Genomic DNA, 15,377 nt, shown 5'->3' on the forward strand with positions numbered 1-15,377 from the left:
CCCTCACTAGTCTCTTGTAAATATGTGACCCTCTAGACATTGTTGCTTTATTTTAAAGGTCAGTGGGAGCCACTCCCACTGTCACAAAGTTTCAAAAAAATAAAAGTATGGCATGCGGTAATGAAACATCCATCACGCCATTCTTATAATGTACCACATGGATAGTCCAATGATGAAGCCTCTGAACCCGAGCCTGACGACAATGGCGACAAAGATGACTTGCTTCAAAATTCGACAACAACATCGCGTAGAAAGAGAACAACATGATGCCACGAATTTATGCAAGTCTTAATCTGTAGTAATCAATTTGCTTCATATTTTTTCTTTCACCTTATTAATAAATAGTGACACAAGTAGTTCTGTACTTACTTTATTTGATTTAGCATTCAGTAATTCATTTTCAGTACATAAATATTCACTATTTAATTTAACTATACTTTGTACAACCTTTGTGCACACTTTAGAATAACGCTTTATGTATAGGTTATCCGACTGAGTTAGCAAAGAAATCAAGTGAGTAGCAGATTTCGGTAGAAAAAGGGTTACACACAGGCTCATATGCAAGAAGAGGAACTGGTCAGAAGAAGTACGAGTTGGATACAAAAGGTACTAGTCAAACATAAAAATATTATTCAAGCTATCTTCTGCTGGATGATATAATGTGGTTGCTTGTTTTCATAGATGTGATTGATGCACCGACAAATACACAAGGCTTGTTTAGTACAAATTGGGATGCAGATGATTCTGAAAGTGAGTTTCTAGGTAGCATGTATTGTCCCTAGAATTATTTCTATGCTTTATTGTCTTCAAGTTACTCATAATATATTACAGGTATGAATGATGAAGTTGATGCCAGCAATGATAGTGACATGGGAGATGATATGGATGAATTTTATGGTATGAAAAATGTCATTTTTTGTATTTTATTCCTTCATCCACCCTACTACAGATTGGTTGTATGCTTCCAGACACTGCAAATGGTGTAGATGAGTTAATAGTTGATGAAAATATTGAATGTGAATAATCCCAGGCTAACCATGGCCTTGCAGCTACCACCAAGACTAGTAAGCACAACAATGGAACTGGATCTGTTTACGAAAATCTGGAATTAGAGCAAGATATTTGTGAGGACCAGCATTAAGTAACGCTATTTTGTTCTTCTAAACTAAAAGCTTCCGAGCAAGACAAACAAGTACTTGTAGAAAAGTACAATGGCATGGTGCAAGAAGTGTCAGAAACTAAGCGTCTTATGTCTGAGTTCTCATGAAAGGCAACATGATCAAGTTGTTCTTGTACATTGATTTTCTATGCATTTATAATTCGTGCCAATTTATTTACAAGGACTGACTTTCATAAACTACTCAACATTTTGTAGGACTGATGGTCCACAGCAAGATATAGAAGCATCAGACGGTGTTGTATTCACCGATGAAGAATGATATCCATTCAAACAATGATGGTGTCCCACGATTGAAGATTGATTAATATTATATTTTCTAGTTGTCTTGTTTTCCAAATAGATATGAGCAAGTATGTTGGTCATATAAGGAGTTCTTTTGACTCAAATGTCTTAAATGACATTTTAATTGAAGAATTGTATGTCAGAATTTTTGTATTTCTATTAATAAAGAGGCTATGATCCTTTCAGTTCAGATTATTGTGTTTCTATATTATTATGGATGTTAAAATTCAAATGTTGGATGTTGTGTAAAGCGATCGTTGAACGGAAAGTTATACTAAATATAAATGGTTTTGAAGTATATCAAAGTGGTGAAGAGAGTGGTCGGCAATGATACTTTGGTCCCCATGATAATATTATTAGCATCCTTTGGTCACCATGATAATATTATTAGCGATGGCAAAAGTTGTTGTTAATACCATAATTGTGGTTGTTATTGCCTTGGGATTGACGACGACACACCCTCTCGTCGTTATAAGAATAACGACTGCAAAAGGTATGTGGTCATTATACTTTTAACGACGGGGCCTACTACGACCAGCAGATTGTGGTCGTTATTGACCTTTAACGACCACAATCGGACTTTCAGCGACCACATTTACCGTCGTTGAAGACTGTTTTCCTAGTAGTGAACTATTGCACAATGATGTAGTATAACACTCCCTCCGTCCCATTACATAATACTCCCTCCGTCCCAAAATAAGTGTCTCAACTCTAGTACTAAAGTTAGTACAAAGTTAAGACACTTATTTTGGGACAGAGGAAGTATCTTACAACATTGTGGTATTGATCCATGCTCTTTCGTGCCCATCCCTGTTTTCGTTTCAAGCAGGAGAGGCATCCGACGACTCTGACAAGTCCCAGTCTGAGGTGAGCGACGAGGACGACGAAAGCAATGTGAGACCATCATGATCCATCTGCCAACTTTTTCCCCATGATCCCCTAATTGCTCAACATGTTCTGTTCTGAATATCTGAAAACTTGTTGTGTGTAGGGGGACTTGTGATGTGGCACGCAAAGCAGCAGCTGGGGGAGGGGGTCTCTGAAATGTCGCCGCTTTCGCTCATTGCTAGTGTCACCGATTGATGATGGATGGTTGCTGTTAGTTTAGCTCCTTAGTAGTACCTCCTAGTCTTTCAAGAGGCTGATGCTGGTAGCTATAGTCTGTTCACCGATTGATGATGGGTTGTTGAATGTACTTACTGTTGTACCCGTGGCTGTTTAAGGAATACTTTCGCGTTGAAAGAAATAAAATGGTCTTGATACATGCTTGTTTGAAATCCTTGTATCTCACTGTCGCTGGAACAACGCTCGTCAAGTTTGTGAATGTTTGCTATGGAGGCCCAAAATTGAAATGGACTACAAAAAGTTTGAGGCCCAAAAAATAAATGAATCATATAAGGCCGCGTCCTATAAAATAAAAAGGCTGAATTCTTGGGCTCAGCCCATGTAGTTGACACAAATTGCTTGAAAAATATATAATAAATGGGCTCGGCCCACAAAGACGGTTGAACTGGACTGGGCTGAATATTGTCAGTGACCTTTTCAATTGGTCGCAATTTTGCCACGTCAGATTGCCACGTCGGATCCGACGTGGCCTGGGCAGACAGCCAGTGACTAAAACAAAAGGTCATGGGTTCAACGACTTTCTGTTTTGATCGTAAACGTCTACGACCTTCTCACATAGAAGGTCGTTAATTTCAGTTTACGACCGCCAGCTTTTGACCTTCTATTTTTGGTCACAAAAAGGTCGCAAATAAAAAACAATGACCTTTCAGTGACCAATAGTCAAGGTCACAAGTTGACATATTTCTTGTAGTGATTTCACCCACTTATCCTGCCAGTGGCACGTCATTGGACGATGTTGGGCGAGCCAGTCCATCCCCAGAATGCCGTCGTACGCTCCTATCTCCAGCTCGCGCATGGGTGTCGCGAAGGTGTGGCCCTGCATCCACCACTTGAGGTCGGGCACCATGCGGTTGCAGGTGAGTTTGTCGCCATTGGCCATGCGCACCTCCGTCGGCGGCATCTCTTCGGTGGCGAGGCCGACGCGATCGACAAACGCCTTGTTGACGAAGTTGTGGGTACTACCCGAGTCGAGCAGCAGGAGCATGACCTGATTTCCCACGAGCGCGCGCAACCTGATCGTGGTCGCCGAATCCGTGTCGTCGAGAGCCTGCGACGAGAGGAGGCAGCACTCTGGCGCGTCCATGGCCTGAGCAGGGGGTTGCGCCACTAGGCTCGGGTCGTCGAGCAACTGCAGGGCGTGGATGGTGTCGTCCGAGAGCACCTCGCCGTGGTCGCCCACGTTGATGGTGAGCAGCTGCACGGGTTTGGCGCAGCGATGCTCTCTGGAGTAACGATCCCCGCACTTGAAACAGAGGTTGTTCGCATGACGGAAATCGCGCAGCTGCCGCTCCCGCGTGTAGTCGTCTCCTTGTGCACGGATCGGCGTGGCCGCGGCGCGCTGTGGTGGTGCCACTATGGCTGCTGGAGGTGGTCAACCCGACAGCGTGATGCGAGGGCGTGCGCGGGTCGTGCCCAGTTCTTCCTCTTTGATGCGTGCGAGCACCGAGGCGCGCGTGATGCTGGAGGGTGCCTGGAGGCGCACCGGGGCGCGCAGCTCGTCCTTCAGGCCGAGGAGGAACTGCGTCACGAAGAATTTGGTGTTGATCGACCGATCGAGCGCGAGCAGGTGCTACATCTGTTCGTCGAATGCGGCGCGGTACTCGGTGATGGTGCCTGTTTAGCGTAGTTGCAGCAACTTGTGCATCACCACTTTAAACTCGTCAACACCAAACTCCTCCGGGGTCGCCGCAGTGAAGAGATCTCACGTGATGTCGCGATGCAGTGTGCAGCCTGGCCGTCGATGTAGAGCGCCGCGGTGGCGACCCAGTGGTGGGCGGCCACCTTGTAGAGCTCGAAGTGTAGGCGAGGTAGCGGTTCAGCCACAAATATGGCGCTGTGCCGTCGAACTTGGGAAAATCGTGCTTCGGAGGCTTGTGGTACTCGTTGGTGTGGTAGACCGTCGGAGACGCGGTCCCTGCAGCGACGAATCCGCCCTGCGGCGGCACAGGTAAGAGCGGCGGCCGGTGGTCGCCCAGGCACGCGTCCGATGAAGACGGGGGCGCTGGATCCGGCACCGGGCGCGGGGATGGTGGAGGAGGAGGAGGCGGAGGAGGTTGCTGCTGCGGGTGGGCGGGCTAGTGAAGGTGCGTGGTGAACGAGCCCGTCGGAGAGGCCGACCCTTCCACCGTCTTGCGCGTGAGATCGAGGTCCGCTTGGGTCAGATCGAGTTGCCGCGATAGACCGCGCACCTCCTGCGAGATCTGGGCGTTGAAGGCGGCCTGGAGCTCGATCTGCTTCTCGTGCGCCACGTTCTGGTCGTCGACCTTGGCGAGCAAAGCCTCGAGCATCTTGGTAATATTGGTGTTCCCTCCGCCCATGGCGGCGAGAACTTGCCGCGTCGCCGCCGAGGCCTTGGAAGGAGCCGTGGTCCTATGCTGAAGGGGATCGAACCCCGCGACGAGATTTTGTGCGGCTCGCCGAGGCATCTCGCACCGGCGCGGTGGATGTTACCGATCCTCAATCGAACACCAGGAAGAAAAAATTTCGGCAGAATTTGGCTCTGATTACCAGCTGTAATACCCCAGGGAGAGGTAGAGGATCTAGATCGAGCAACAAGACGAGAGGAGCAGGAGAAGGCTTGAAGAGGAAGAAGGAGGATTCGATTGCAGAGGGAAGTTAGATACAGAGAAGTGTCAACACACGCATGCCACTCACGGCCTCTTTTAACGTCACCCACACTCGCCACTTGGCCGGCCAGCTGGCTGGGCCCACCAGTCAGCTCTAGTGCACACCAACCATAGGTTAGGTGTGACACCTGGGACCTCCTCAAGGAGAGGCTGGCCGAGCTTTGCCCTGTGCCCGCGCCCTTGGGCATCGACAGCTTCTACCTTCTACCTTGCTGCCGCCGGCCTCCTTGACAACCACATGCCCAGCGCGCCACAGCTCTTCTTGCTCAAGTTCTGCTGCTATGACCGGATGGGCCTCCTGCACGGTAGGTGTCAGTTTAACCACATAACCATGCTACTGCTCAATTTTTTATGGATACGCGTTAAAAAAATTAAAAAAATCTAACGGCTACGAATTTCTAAGTCTAACAATCAATGATCAGATCTTTCTGATTATTGTGGGAATTTCTAGCTAATTTCTCTATTTTTTATCCGTATTTTCTTTTAGTATATTAATAATAGATTAGTTTGTTTCATTATGCTTATAGTGGAACCCGGCTTCTGTTTTGGAGGCGTCCTATAATTATGAGTATAAAAATTGCACTTGAGAAGAGAAAAACACGTGAAATTAAATGTGGGCTGGCCAAACTGAAAAACGGCAAGGGTGGCGTGTGCAGCCACTGAGCTGCATACTCACGCCAACCCAACAATGGAGATGGAGGGGTTTGTTAAGACAGTTTTCTGCAACCAATTCAACGGCACACCCACTCTAGGCAAATCAGCTGCTACTACGTACGTGCTAGTTTCTTCTTCATCGTCGAAGCGGCAATCTTTTTAATTGAGACAATAATGGCTATTCTTTTTCTTTTTGCGACGAAGCCTCACGAGCTTTATTAGCCGCCGTGTCAAAGTGCCAGAAGAGCATCCTGCAACCACAAATCGGTCGGGTGCTTGATCTTGTGATCCAGCTGGGAGGGCTCTATTGAGAGAAATTTATCCATCTATTTGACGATCTTGGTCCTGCGAATTTGCAAGAGTTTGTAAGCCTAAGCCTGCTTCATCATCATCTGGCAGCGTGATGTACAGCTACGGTGCGAGGAAAGAATCCTACCTGGCCAAGATCAGGCACTCCCGGAGGTCGTCGTCCAGCAGCCTAGGGAAGCTATATGTGGCCGTCGGGAAGGATGAAGAGGACGGTCAGTCCAACCTCCTGTGGGCGGCTCGGAACCTCCTCGCCAGCGGCGACAAGCTGGTCCTGCTACACGTTCACCAGCCCGCCGACAGAATCATGATCGGTAAAAGCTCCAAACTTTGACAATCCGCATAATTAAATGTTTTCTATCCGTCTGTCTATCTATCTATCTATCTATCTATCTATCTATCTATCTATCTATGCTGATAAAATTCTTGTGTCGCAGGATTCCGCAAGATCGATGCAAGCCAGCTCCAGGAGAAAGAACTCAGGGCATACAGGTTGTCTGAGAAGGAGATGAACACACTTTTAGACCAGTACCTCGATTTCTGCATTTCTTCTCTCCAGATTTCTGCATTTCTTTCTCCTGGAGCCAGCTCCTTCTCACCGTCTATGCTCCATGCTCTCCAAGCCAGCTCCAGGAGAAAGAACTCAGGGCATATAGGTTGTCTGAGAAGGAGATGAACACACTTTTAGACGGTGAGAAGGAGATCGATGCAAGCCAGTCCAGGAGAAAGAACTCAGGGCATACAGCTAACTCATTCTGAAAGCATAGAGCATAGACGGTGTTTAATGTAGTGCATATAGATTTTATGAAAAGTCAAACTTTACAAACTTTGACCAAGTCTATAAAGAAAATTATTTATATCTGCAATGAGTTCTTTTACTGTACCCTGGAATCAATATAAGCCCTCCATTTCGCCTAATCCAATGGCTGATCTTATCTGGTACTCCAACCTAACTACTACGGAGCCCTAAACCCTAAACCCTAAACCCTAACCAGAAGACACTTGAGAGTACCTTGAGCTTAGGGGTAAAAACCTAATCATTTAGGCAGTTATGCCTGATCTTTTTATCCACATTAAATCTGAGTGCGTTACGGCTGATGCACATCACCTAGACTCAGTCAATCGCTGTTGGTTATTTCTGAACTCTTTACGAAGCGGGAGAGATGCCGGCGATCAGTCTGTTCTACGCGCACTGGAACTGTAGAATCTGCGCCGACCATGGTTGGCCGTCGGCGTGCTTGCTTGAGCGACGACTACCGGCTGGGCAGAAGATTGGCGCCAACCGTACCGTCGCCACTAGAATAGGGCCGTGCTAAACGGTGATGGACACAACGACATGAGGTCGCATGGCTAGGGCTCTGTCGCGTGGGCATCTGCGGGAGTTGAATTGTTGTAGCTTCTACGTATAGACGCACACACCAGACTCTAACTAAATTTAATTGGACCGCGAAGACAATTTCTGAACACATTGACTAGAGAACTGATGAGTAGCGCAAACGAGTTCACTATTTTCCTCTATTCTTCGCTGCAGATTGTGAATTTCTGTTTTAATTTCCCATGTACATGTTAATATCCACTCATCAATTTTGTCTACGGAGCAAATGATGTGATTATTAAACTGCACACAATTATCTAGTAGTGGCAGACTGCTGGGTATATCGCATGATTGAGATCCAGCAATGGCAGGCAGAAGAGTATATCGCTTGATTGTGATCCAACAATGGCGTGCACGAAGGGGATTTGACGGCTGCGGGGTGGTCGCCATAGGTTTGGGATTAGGGAGGACGATGCAGACCAGATGCAAGCACACGTGCAAGTGGCACCGGCCCGTGTGACCATGGTGGCGCAAAAGAACAAACAGGTGACCATGAGTGATACCCTAGAGTTTCGCTTTTGGGAGCCGAGATTTATGATCAGATTGGGATTTTTTTTCAAGATAGATCAGCGATTAGATGAAGTCAAACAAAGATGACTAAACTGCCCTTTTAAATAAAGGGCTAGATTTAAGTGTACTCCTGCCTCTGCTTAGGGAGTACCGGGGTACCGTAAAAGTTCTCATCTACACTACCAAATATATATAATATGAGATTATGTCTTGTAATGTATCCAATGTTTTCTACGTATTTGGTGTTATAGATGTATATTTTTTTTCTCTTCAAACTTGGTCAAAGTTTGTAAAATTTGATTTTTCAAAAATCTAGACGCATTACATTGTGGAACGGAGGGAGTACTAGCTAGTATGGCTTCTTTTACTAACTATCATCTCCCCCTCTGTCTAAAGTCTTAAGTCGAGTACTCCAGTTAACAATCTGAGTTATGTATGTTGATTCTGAATCTTTCACGTACAGGAAGAGGAAAGTGCCGAAATCAAAAGTCGCAGCCATCGTGCATCTACAGGCCAAACCATATTGCCGGATCTTCTATGTTTGCAACGAGACTCTTGCTTGCTCCAGGTATGACGACTGACATGCAGCCCTCAAGCTAACATAAAGAAAACACCTTAAGTTATTTCAGCTCGAGCGACTACCGTAAGTTATTTCCAGCTGACAAAAAAATGGTGTCACGGTTCATCATTTTTGTTAGGGAGACCACTCAGCTTACTTCAAAAGTAGAGTCACCCCGAAGCAGCTGCAGCAGCACTGATTCCTTTTTTTTAGAAAAGGAGGACGATCCCCGGCCTCTGCATTTGAACGATGCATATGACCACTTTATTAATTATTGACACAAAACCGTACAGAGTCATACAACAATAAGTCTAAAGCCACCAAACTAAGCAACAACTGTCGCTATCCCTATCCAGTTGATGTAGGGGCGCTGAAAGTCTGGGCCTAATACCAAACAGACCACGCAGCCAAACCTAAACATCTAAAGACTTGAGGTCCCACCCAGGACGCCTGCCGGGTATGGGCACCCACCAGTCCGACGTGCTTCTCAACCAGGACCCCTGCCGGGTGTGATGCCGCCGCAGCCACCTGCCACGAATTCATCTTCAGAGCTGTACTGCTGCATCAACCTTGGTCGGTCCAACTGCCGCCGACGCCACCATGACGCCAGGCAGCGTCACCCTCCTGTGCGAGTCCATCTCCGCTCATCAGGCGCCGAGTCTCCACTGCGCCACGCTGCCGAGATCCGCCGTCATCAATGGAGCAGATGAAACACCGCTCCTCCTCTTGTCCCCTCCAACCAGCACTTGCTCCAAAATGATGCCCCCATGAGGAAGAACGATACCGATAGCACCGTCATCGTCCGATCCGGTAGACCCAGATCTAGGGTTTCCCCCGGAACTTCCCGATCAGGTTGATGAGACCTGCAACGACGATGCCTCCAGAAGGAAACAACGTCTGAGACGCAGCCATCGTCCGCCAAGACCACAGTCTGGCGCGATTTTCATCGGAAGCCACGTCTTCCCGACCTCGTGGCTGGCTGGAACCGAGCGGAACCTCGCCACGAAGACGTATGTTGCCGTCGGTACTCCGGCAGAGATCCGGCATCTCCTCACCGGTCCCTCCACGCGCCGCCGGTCGGCAAAAGGCCTCCCCGCGACGGATCCAAACGGGGTGTTGGATCCGCAGTAGCCGTCGTCACCATCACGAGCAGGACAGCCCACCTCGCCGGATGGGGCGCTGCCACCGCCGCCGTCCATGCAGGGCCGCCGCTCCACCGGCGATGGTGCTCGGGCCCCCGCCGCACAGCCCGGATACTCCGTCCTAGCAGCACTGATTCCTATCAATCTGAGTTCCCTGCAAGACCCCAGTCACTATCACCAGGGCATCCAGTTGATATCGGGTGTAGCCAGTTGATATCGGGTGCAAGGCGGCAGCCAGTTGATATGACACAAACAAGTTGCTCACTGATTTCCGGGCAGCAAAGCACTGCAGGATCCAGTTCATGTTTCTCTCTCAAGGATTTGAACGGTATGAATGCTCCTCCCGTACATGCAAGCTCTAAAGAACAACGACACTCTATGGTAAGCCACATTAATTGGACTCAGCAGAGTTATCTAAGCATAGCCACACCGCTTTTGTTTGAATCATATTAATTTTATGGCTGTGTGCAGAAGCTGCAGCTAGGATAATTTTATGTCTGTCTGTGTGTACAGAAGCCAGGAGAACTATTCTTCCATTATCTAAAACCAAAAACTGTTATGCGAAAATCAAGTATGCTTTTAAATATGAATATGCATTATAGGCTAATAATAAGATATGAACATCAGAGATGTACCATTTGCTTCTTACTTTTAATCATACTTATTTGGATAATGTTGTCATGCATACCTAGAATTCAAAGCAAACACAATGTTTTATAGGTAGAAACTGGTGTGCAACATGATGTGATTGAGCAACTGCGCCGAGTCCGCAATGAGCTGGAGCGCTCAAAAAAAGAAGCATCCGAGGGCCAGCAGAAAGGCGAGAGGAATATGTTTGAAGCTTCTATGATGGTATATATGTTATTTGTAATTGCCACATGCCTTTATGTATCCATTATTGATGCCTAATGCACTATATTTTTCCCGAATTTTCTCTTGTCTAAACACACTAGTAAGCATGCACGTGCAACACACGTCTCAAACGTAAAACAGGTGAATTCACATAATAAAAAAATAAACGTTTTAAAAAATATAAATCAAATGGATACACAATGTTTGATGTCGCTCAAATTGTATTTTCAAAAGCGAGACACAATAGTGGTTATGTTGCTGCATAGAGTAATAGCAGGAAAATATTCTCATTTAAATGAAATCAGCAATTATTATGCAGTAATATAGGCATGCAGTATAGTCTTCTCTTCGAGTGTAGCCAGGAAAAAAAGTATAAAACCGCCTTATGGTGCAATTATATTGTTCAAGTTGCTTAATTCTCGAATTTATTTTATTCTACTAATCTGCATAGCAAAATATATTTTTGTACTAATTTGGATCAAATTATATATATATTTTTGTTGTGTGGACTGCCAAAATTATATAGCTACCTACTATGGATAATAGAAAATAGAAGATGATATGTGACTACAACGACTTCTATATGAAATAAAGATGATTTACAAGAACTAATTGAAATGTAAAAGGGCTAAAAGAAATCCAATAATTATCGTGATAGAAAATATTTATCCGGTTTTGTATGTGTTTATGCGTTGGCAACCATACTAACTTACAATGATGTAAGACGCTTTGTACGTATAGAAACTGAAATGAGTTATGAAGAAAAATAAAGATGGAAGGAAAAGTATTCTAGAGTATTTGTCAAGCTTAACCTTATCAAGATTTTAGGTCAGCTTCTAAATTACAAAAAAAATGCTGAATCCTCAAATAAGAAAGAGCCAACAATTTGCAACATGCTACAAAACTGGTGAAGATAGAAAGCATTTATCCTCTTTTTCCTTGTTGTAAGGAGTAGCTTCAGCATACATTTGTAACTGTGTAATACCTGATCCGAAAAAAGTTGTTCATTATTATTATTGGAGGAAAGAGGCGTGCAGATAAAGAAAGAGAGGCGGTGCAACTAAGGCCTTAAACAGCATGTGACCCGTTTTATATGTATAGAATCATGTAACTGAAATAGTAGTGCATATTCAATATCTTGCCTCCTACTGAATCTTACATAGTTTACTGGATTGCTATGCAATTATGTTAAAGTGACGCGTGTAAAGTTTTCTCTAAGAATGAATCATATATTCTGATTTCCAACCTATCCCTGGAGATAGTGCCTAGGCAGGTGCAACCCACCTTAATTCCAGGTAAAGCAACATCATACGTAAAACACACACTGATCAAATAGCACAAATAAGTCAATTCTAATCAAGGGGATGGCGTTGCCTCTTGATACGGTCCAGTTTAATGCATATGGTGGTACGAAGTAAAGCCCAAGGAAGCCGACATGAACATGAGAAGTAATCATGAGAAATAGACTCTGCATCTTGACTTCTTCAGTATCCCTCTTGATCCTACTTTGTAAGACAAGATTGCTGCATTCTTATGTACGTGCCATATATAATTACACATTTTCAGTACAGCAATCGGCAACCTAAGATAATCCCAAATCTATAATTCTAAATTGCTTGAAGCCCCACGATTCTTATTTAATATGTAATGCACGTGCACCCACTGAACAGACACTTTGTCGGCGTGGGTGCTGCGAACGGAGCTGAAGTCAACGCGGATGCCGATGGTTGCCGGAGAGCATGCCCTAGACGTGGATGGAGTCGTCGCAGTAGCGGCAGAAGAGCGCCTGGCCTCCAAACAGAAGACGATGGCGGCGATAGCACGTGTGTTCCCGGAGGAAGACGAAGCTCCTCGCGCTTCCCCCATCGTGGCTAGTGTGCATGAGGGTGGCAGGCGGCTTGCGATTAGCTTCCTAATAGGATGGATATGTCCGAGATAAGTTTTTAATATGATGGATTTGTCTGAGATTAGTTTCCTAATAGGATGGATGCACTCTGATTTAGTTTCCTAGAATAGGATGCACCCGTGATTATTAGTTTCCTAATTGCTCAGGCGTGGAGTTTCATATTTTCCTCCATGGTGGAGTACGGTCAGTCAATGTAAATTGCTAAGTGCACACAGAAAATGGTTTAGGTTAAGGCTAACCGTTACATTGATTTTAGTGGGCCTAATCGTGCGGTTGTATTGGATCTGTGTACACTTTGGGGTGTGCTTAAAGAAGTTTTTGTTTGATTGTTTAATAGTAGTATAGATACTCCCTCTGTCCAAAAAAACTTGTCCCAAGCTTATCTCTCTGATGCTAGATACATTCATTTGGGAGGCAAGCTATTTCGGACGGAGAGAGTAGCATTTATATTCCATGGTGCATCTGTCTCTCAGTCTCAACTAAGTGAACTGTTTCCTTGCAGTTCATGGCACGGGAGAATGCACTCCGCAAAGAAAAAACGGAGGTAGAGGAGAGACTGGACAGAGAAAAGACTGGACTCCGGAAGGAGCACCTCCAAATATGCAACGAGCTGCACAAGGCAAATGAGAAAAGAGCGGAGCTGGAGGAGATGCTTCTCCAGAAAAATTACCTAGTGGCAAAGCTCGAGCAGTCGCAAGGAGAGCTGCAACGCGAGAAAGACCATGTCACAAAGCAAGTTGAGCAGATGTGCCAAGCAAACAGTAGCAGCGTCTTTGTATTTGGCTGTGCCTCTACCACTACTACTAGTGTCATTCCATTAACAGAGTTCAGCCACATGGAGATAAAAGAAGCGACAGCCAACTTTGATGACTCCAAAAAGATCGGGCAAGGTGGGTGTGGAACCGTCTACAAGGGATTTCTCCGTCATACTACCGTAGCCGTAAAGAGATTGAACCGTGAAGGCACAACAGGAGATAAAGAGTTCAATGACGAGGTATGTAATTTAATTTTCATCATCGTATATATTAAGAGCAACACATGCTGCGATATGAGGAAAACTAGTAAAACGGTGCATCTAACTAACTATGTGATTTTCCTCTGATCGATACATGTTACAGGTAGAAACACTTTGTAAGATGAGGCATCCGAACCTTGTCACCCTGATAGGAGTGTGCAGGGAGGCCAACGTGCTGGTCTTCGAGTTCTTGTCAAATGGAAGCCTAGAGGACTGCCTGCAGCACGACCACCAAAGAGAGGCGCTCTCATGGCGAATGCGCGTGAGAATTGCTGCCGAGATCTGCACGGGACTTATCTTTCTCCACTCCAACAGACCAAAAGGCATTGCCCATGGTGATCTCAAGCCCGAAAATGTCCTTCTCGACGCCAGCTTTGGCTGCAAACTGGCAGACTTTGGGATCTCCCGTCCCTTGAATGTGACAAACACAACAATCACCCCTTACCACCGAACAAATCAACTCAAAGGCACAATGGGATACATGGACCCGGCATACATTGCCTCAGGGGAGCTCACAGCACAGTATGACGTCTACTCCTTTGGGGTGGTGCTTATGCGGCTGATAACTAATAAGAGCCCCCTAGGCCTTCCTCATGCCGTGGAGGCAGCCCTAAGAACTAACAAGTTGCCAGATATAGTTGATACTTCTGCAGGGGAATGGCCATCTGAGCCTACTGAAGAGTTGGCAAGACTAGCACTCAGATGTTGTTGGTATGAGAGAAAAGAGCGACCTGATCTTGAAAATGAGGTCTGGGTTGTGATTCAAGCTATGTTGAACTATCCAGAGGATAAATGCAAGCCACCAACATTTTTCATCTGTCCAATTACACAGGTTCATTAACCAATCAAAGAAACAATGAAGCACTAGCTAGCTTGGATCGTGTGATGCTTTGAGTCTCATCAACAATTATCGTATGTTTGCCTACAGTCTTTACAATTCAGTCAACACTTTTGTTAATGTCTACTAGCTACTCCCTCCGTTTCGAATTACTTGTCGCAGGTATGGATGTATCTAGATGTATTTTAGTTCTAGATACATCCATTTCTGCGACGAATATTTTGGAACGGAGGGAGTAGTTTGATATTAAGCTTGCATCATTTCTTATACTAATATTCAGGAGATCATGAGGGATCCATGCATCGCTGCTGATGGATTTACATATGAACGTGAGGCCATCAAGGACTGGCTTGCAATGGGGAACAAAATGTCCCCCATGGCCTACCTCAGCTTGGCACACCATGACTTGACACCGAACAATGCCCTTCGCTTTGCAATTCAAGAATGGCAAAAGCGACAGCAACATTGATTTTTTAACCTTCCATTTAATTTGTATGATGCCACGTTTATGGTGTGAACCAAACGATTCTGAAGTGTGTACAGACAGTCTAGAAAACTTTTTTCTACACCCCAATTGGCAGGTGACAATTTCTCAATGTAGTGTGAGCGTACACACAAATGTAGTGTTCGCTCAAATGTGTCTGGGATGAACTGGCATGCATGGCATGTAACTGTATCTCCATCTCCAAGAGGATGTGTGGCTATTATTCAAGTTGAATAAGAAAAGGTGATGGGTATAACCATTTTATTCCCGCTCGGTTTTGCAAAGTTAGGAGTTACGGACTTCATTGCGCTATCTATCTTTCTAGGTCCTTGACTTAACCGAGAACATGGGCTAGGCATTTGAACAAACAGGTGGTGTGCAACAAGAGCCGCCCATGAAACTAGAGGAGAGGAAGTTCCAGTAGCACTGTTGGGCATGTTAGAAAGTATTAGTATTGATCTAGGAGTCCTTATTAAACTATGTTTTCTTTCCTTGCACCTCAAGTCTTGTGTAATATATATG

The 15,377-nt window shown here is 45.5% G+C and overlaps 1 protein-coding gene across 1 annotated transcript in view; it reads left to right on the forward strand.

Moving 5' to 3' along the window:
* Window positions 1–14,840, forward strand: part of LOC119283761 (U-box domain-containing protein 33-like) — a 23,066-nt gene extending 8,226 nt beyond the window's left edge. Inside the window, exons 6-9 of the mRNA XM_037563174.1 lie at window positions 10,481–10,612; window positions 13,021–13,512; window positions 13,637–14,365; window positions 14,652–14,840. Coding sequence (XP_037419071.1) covers window positions 10,481–10,612; window positions 13,021–13,512; window positions 13,637–14,365; window positions 14,652–14,840 — 1,542 coding nt within the window. The remainder of the gene's footprint in view (window positions 1–10,480; window positions 10,613–13,020; window positions 13,513–13,636; window positions 14,366–14,651) is intronic.
* Window positions 14,841–15,377: the final 537 nt, after the last annotated feature.

The sequence above is a fragment of the Triticum dicoccoides genome, chromosome 4A, assembly GCF_002162155.2.
Source record: "Triticum dicoccoides isolate Atlit2015 ecotype Zavitan chromosome 4A, WEW_v2.0, whole genome shotgun sequence".
Classification (NCBI taxonomy): Eukaryota; Viridiplantae; Streptophyta; class Magnoliopsida; order Poales; family Poaceae; genus Triticum; species Triticum dicoccoides.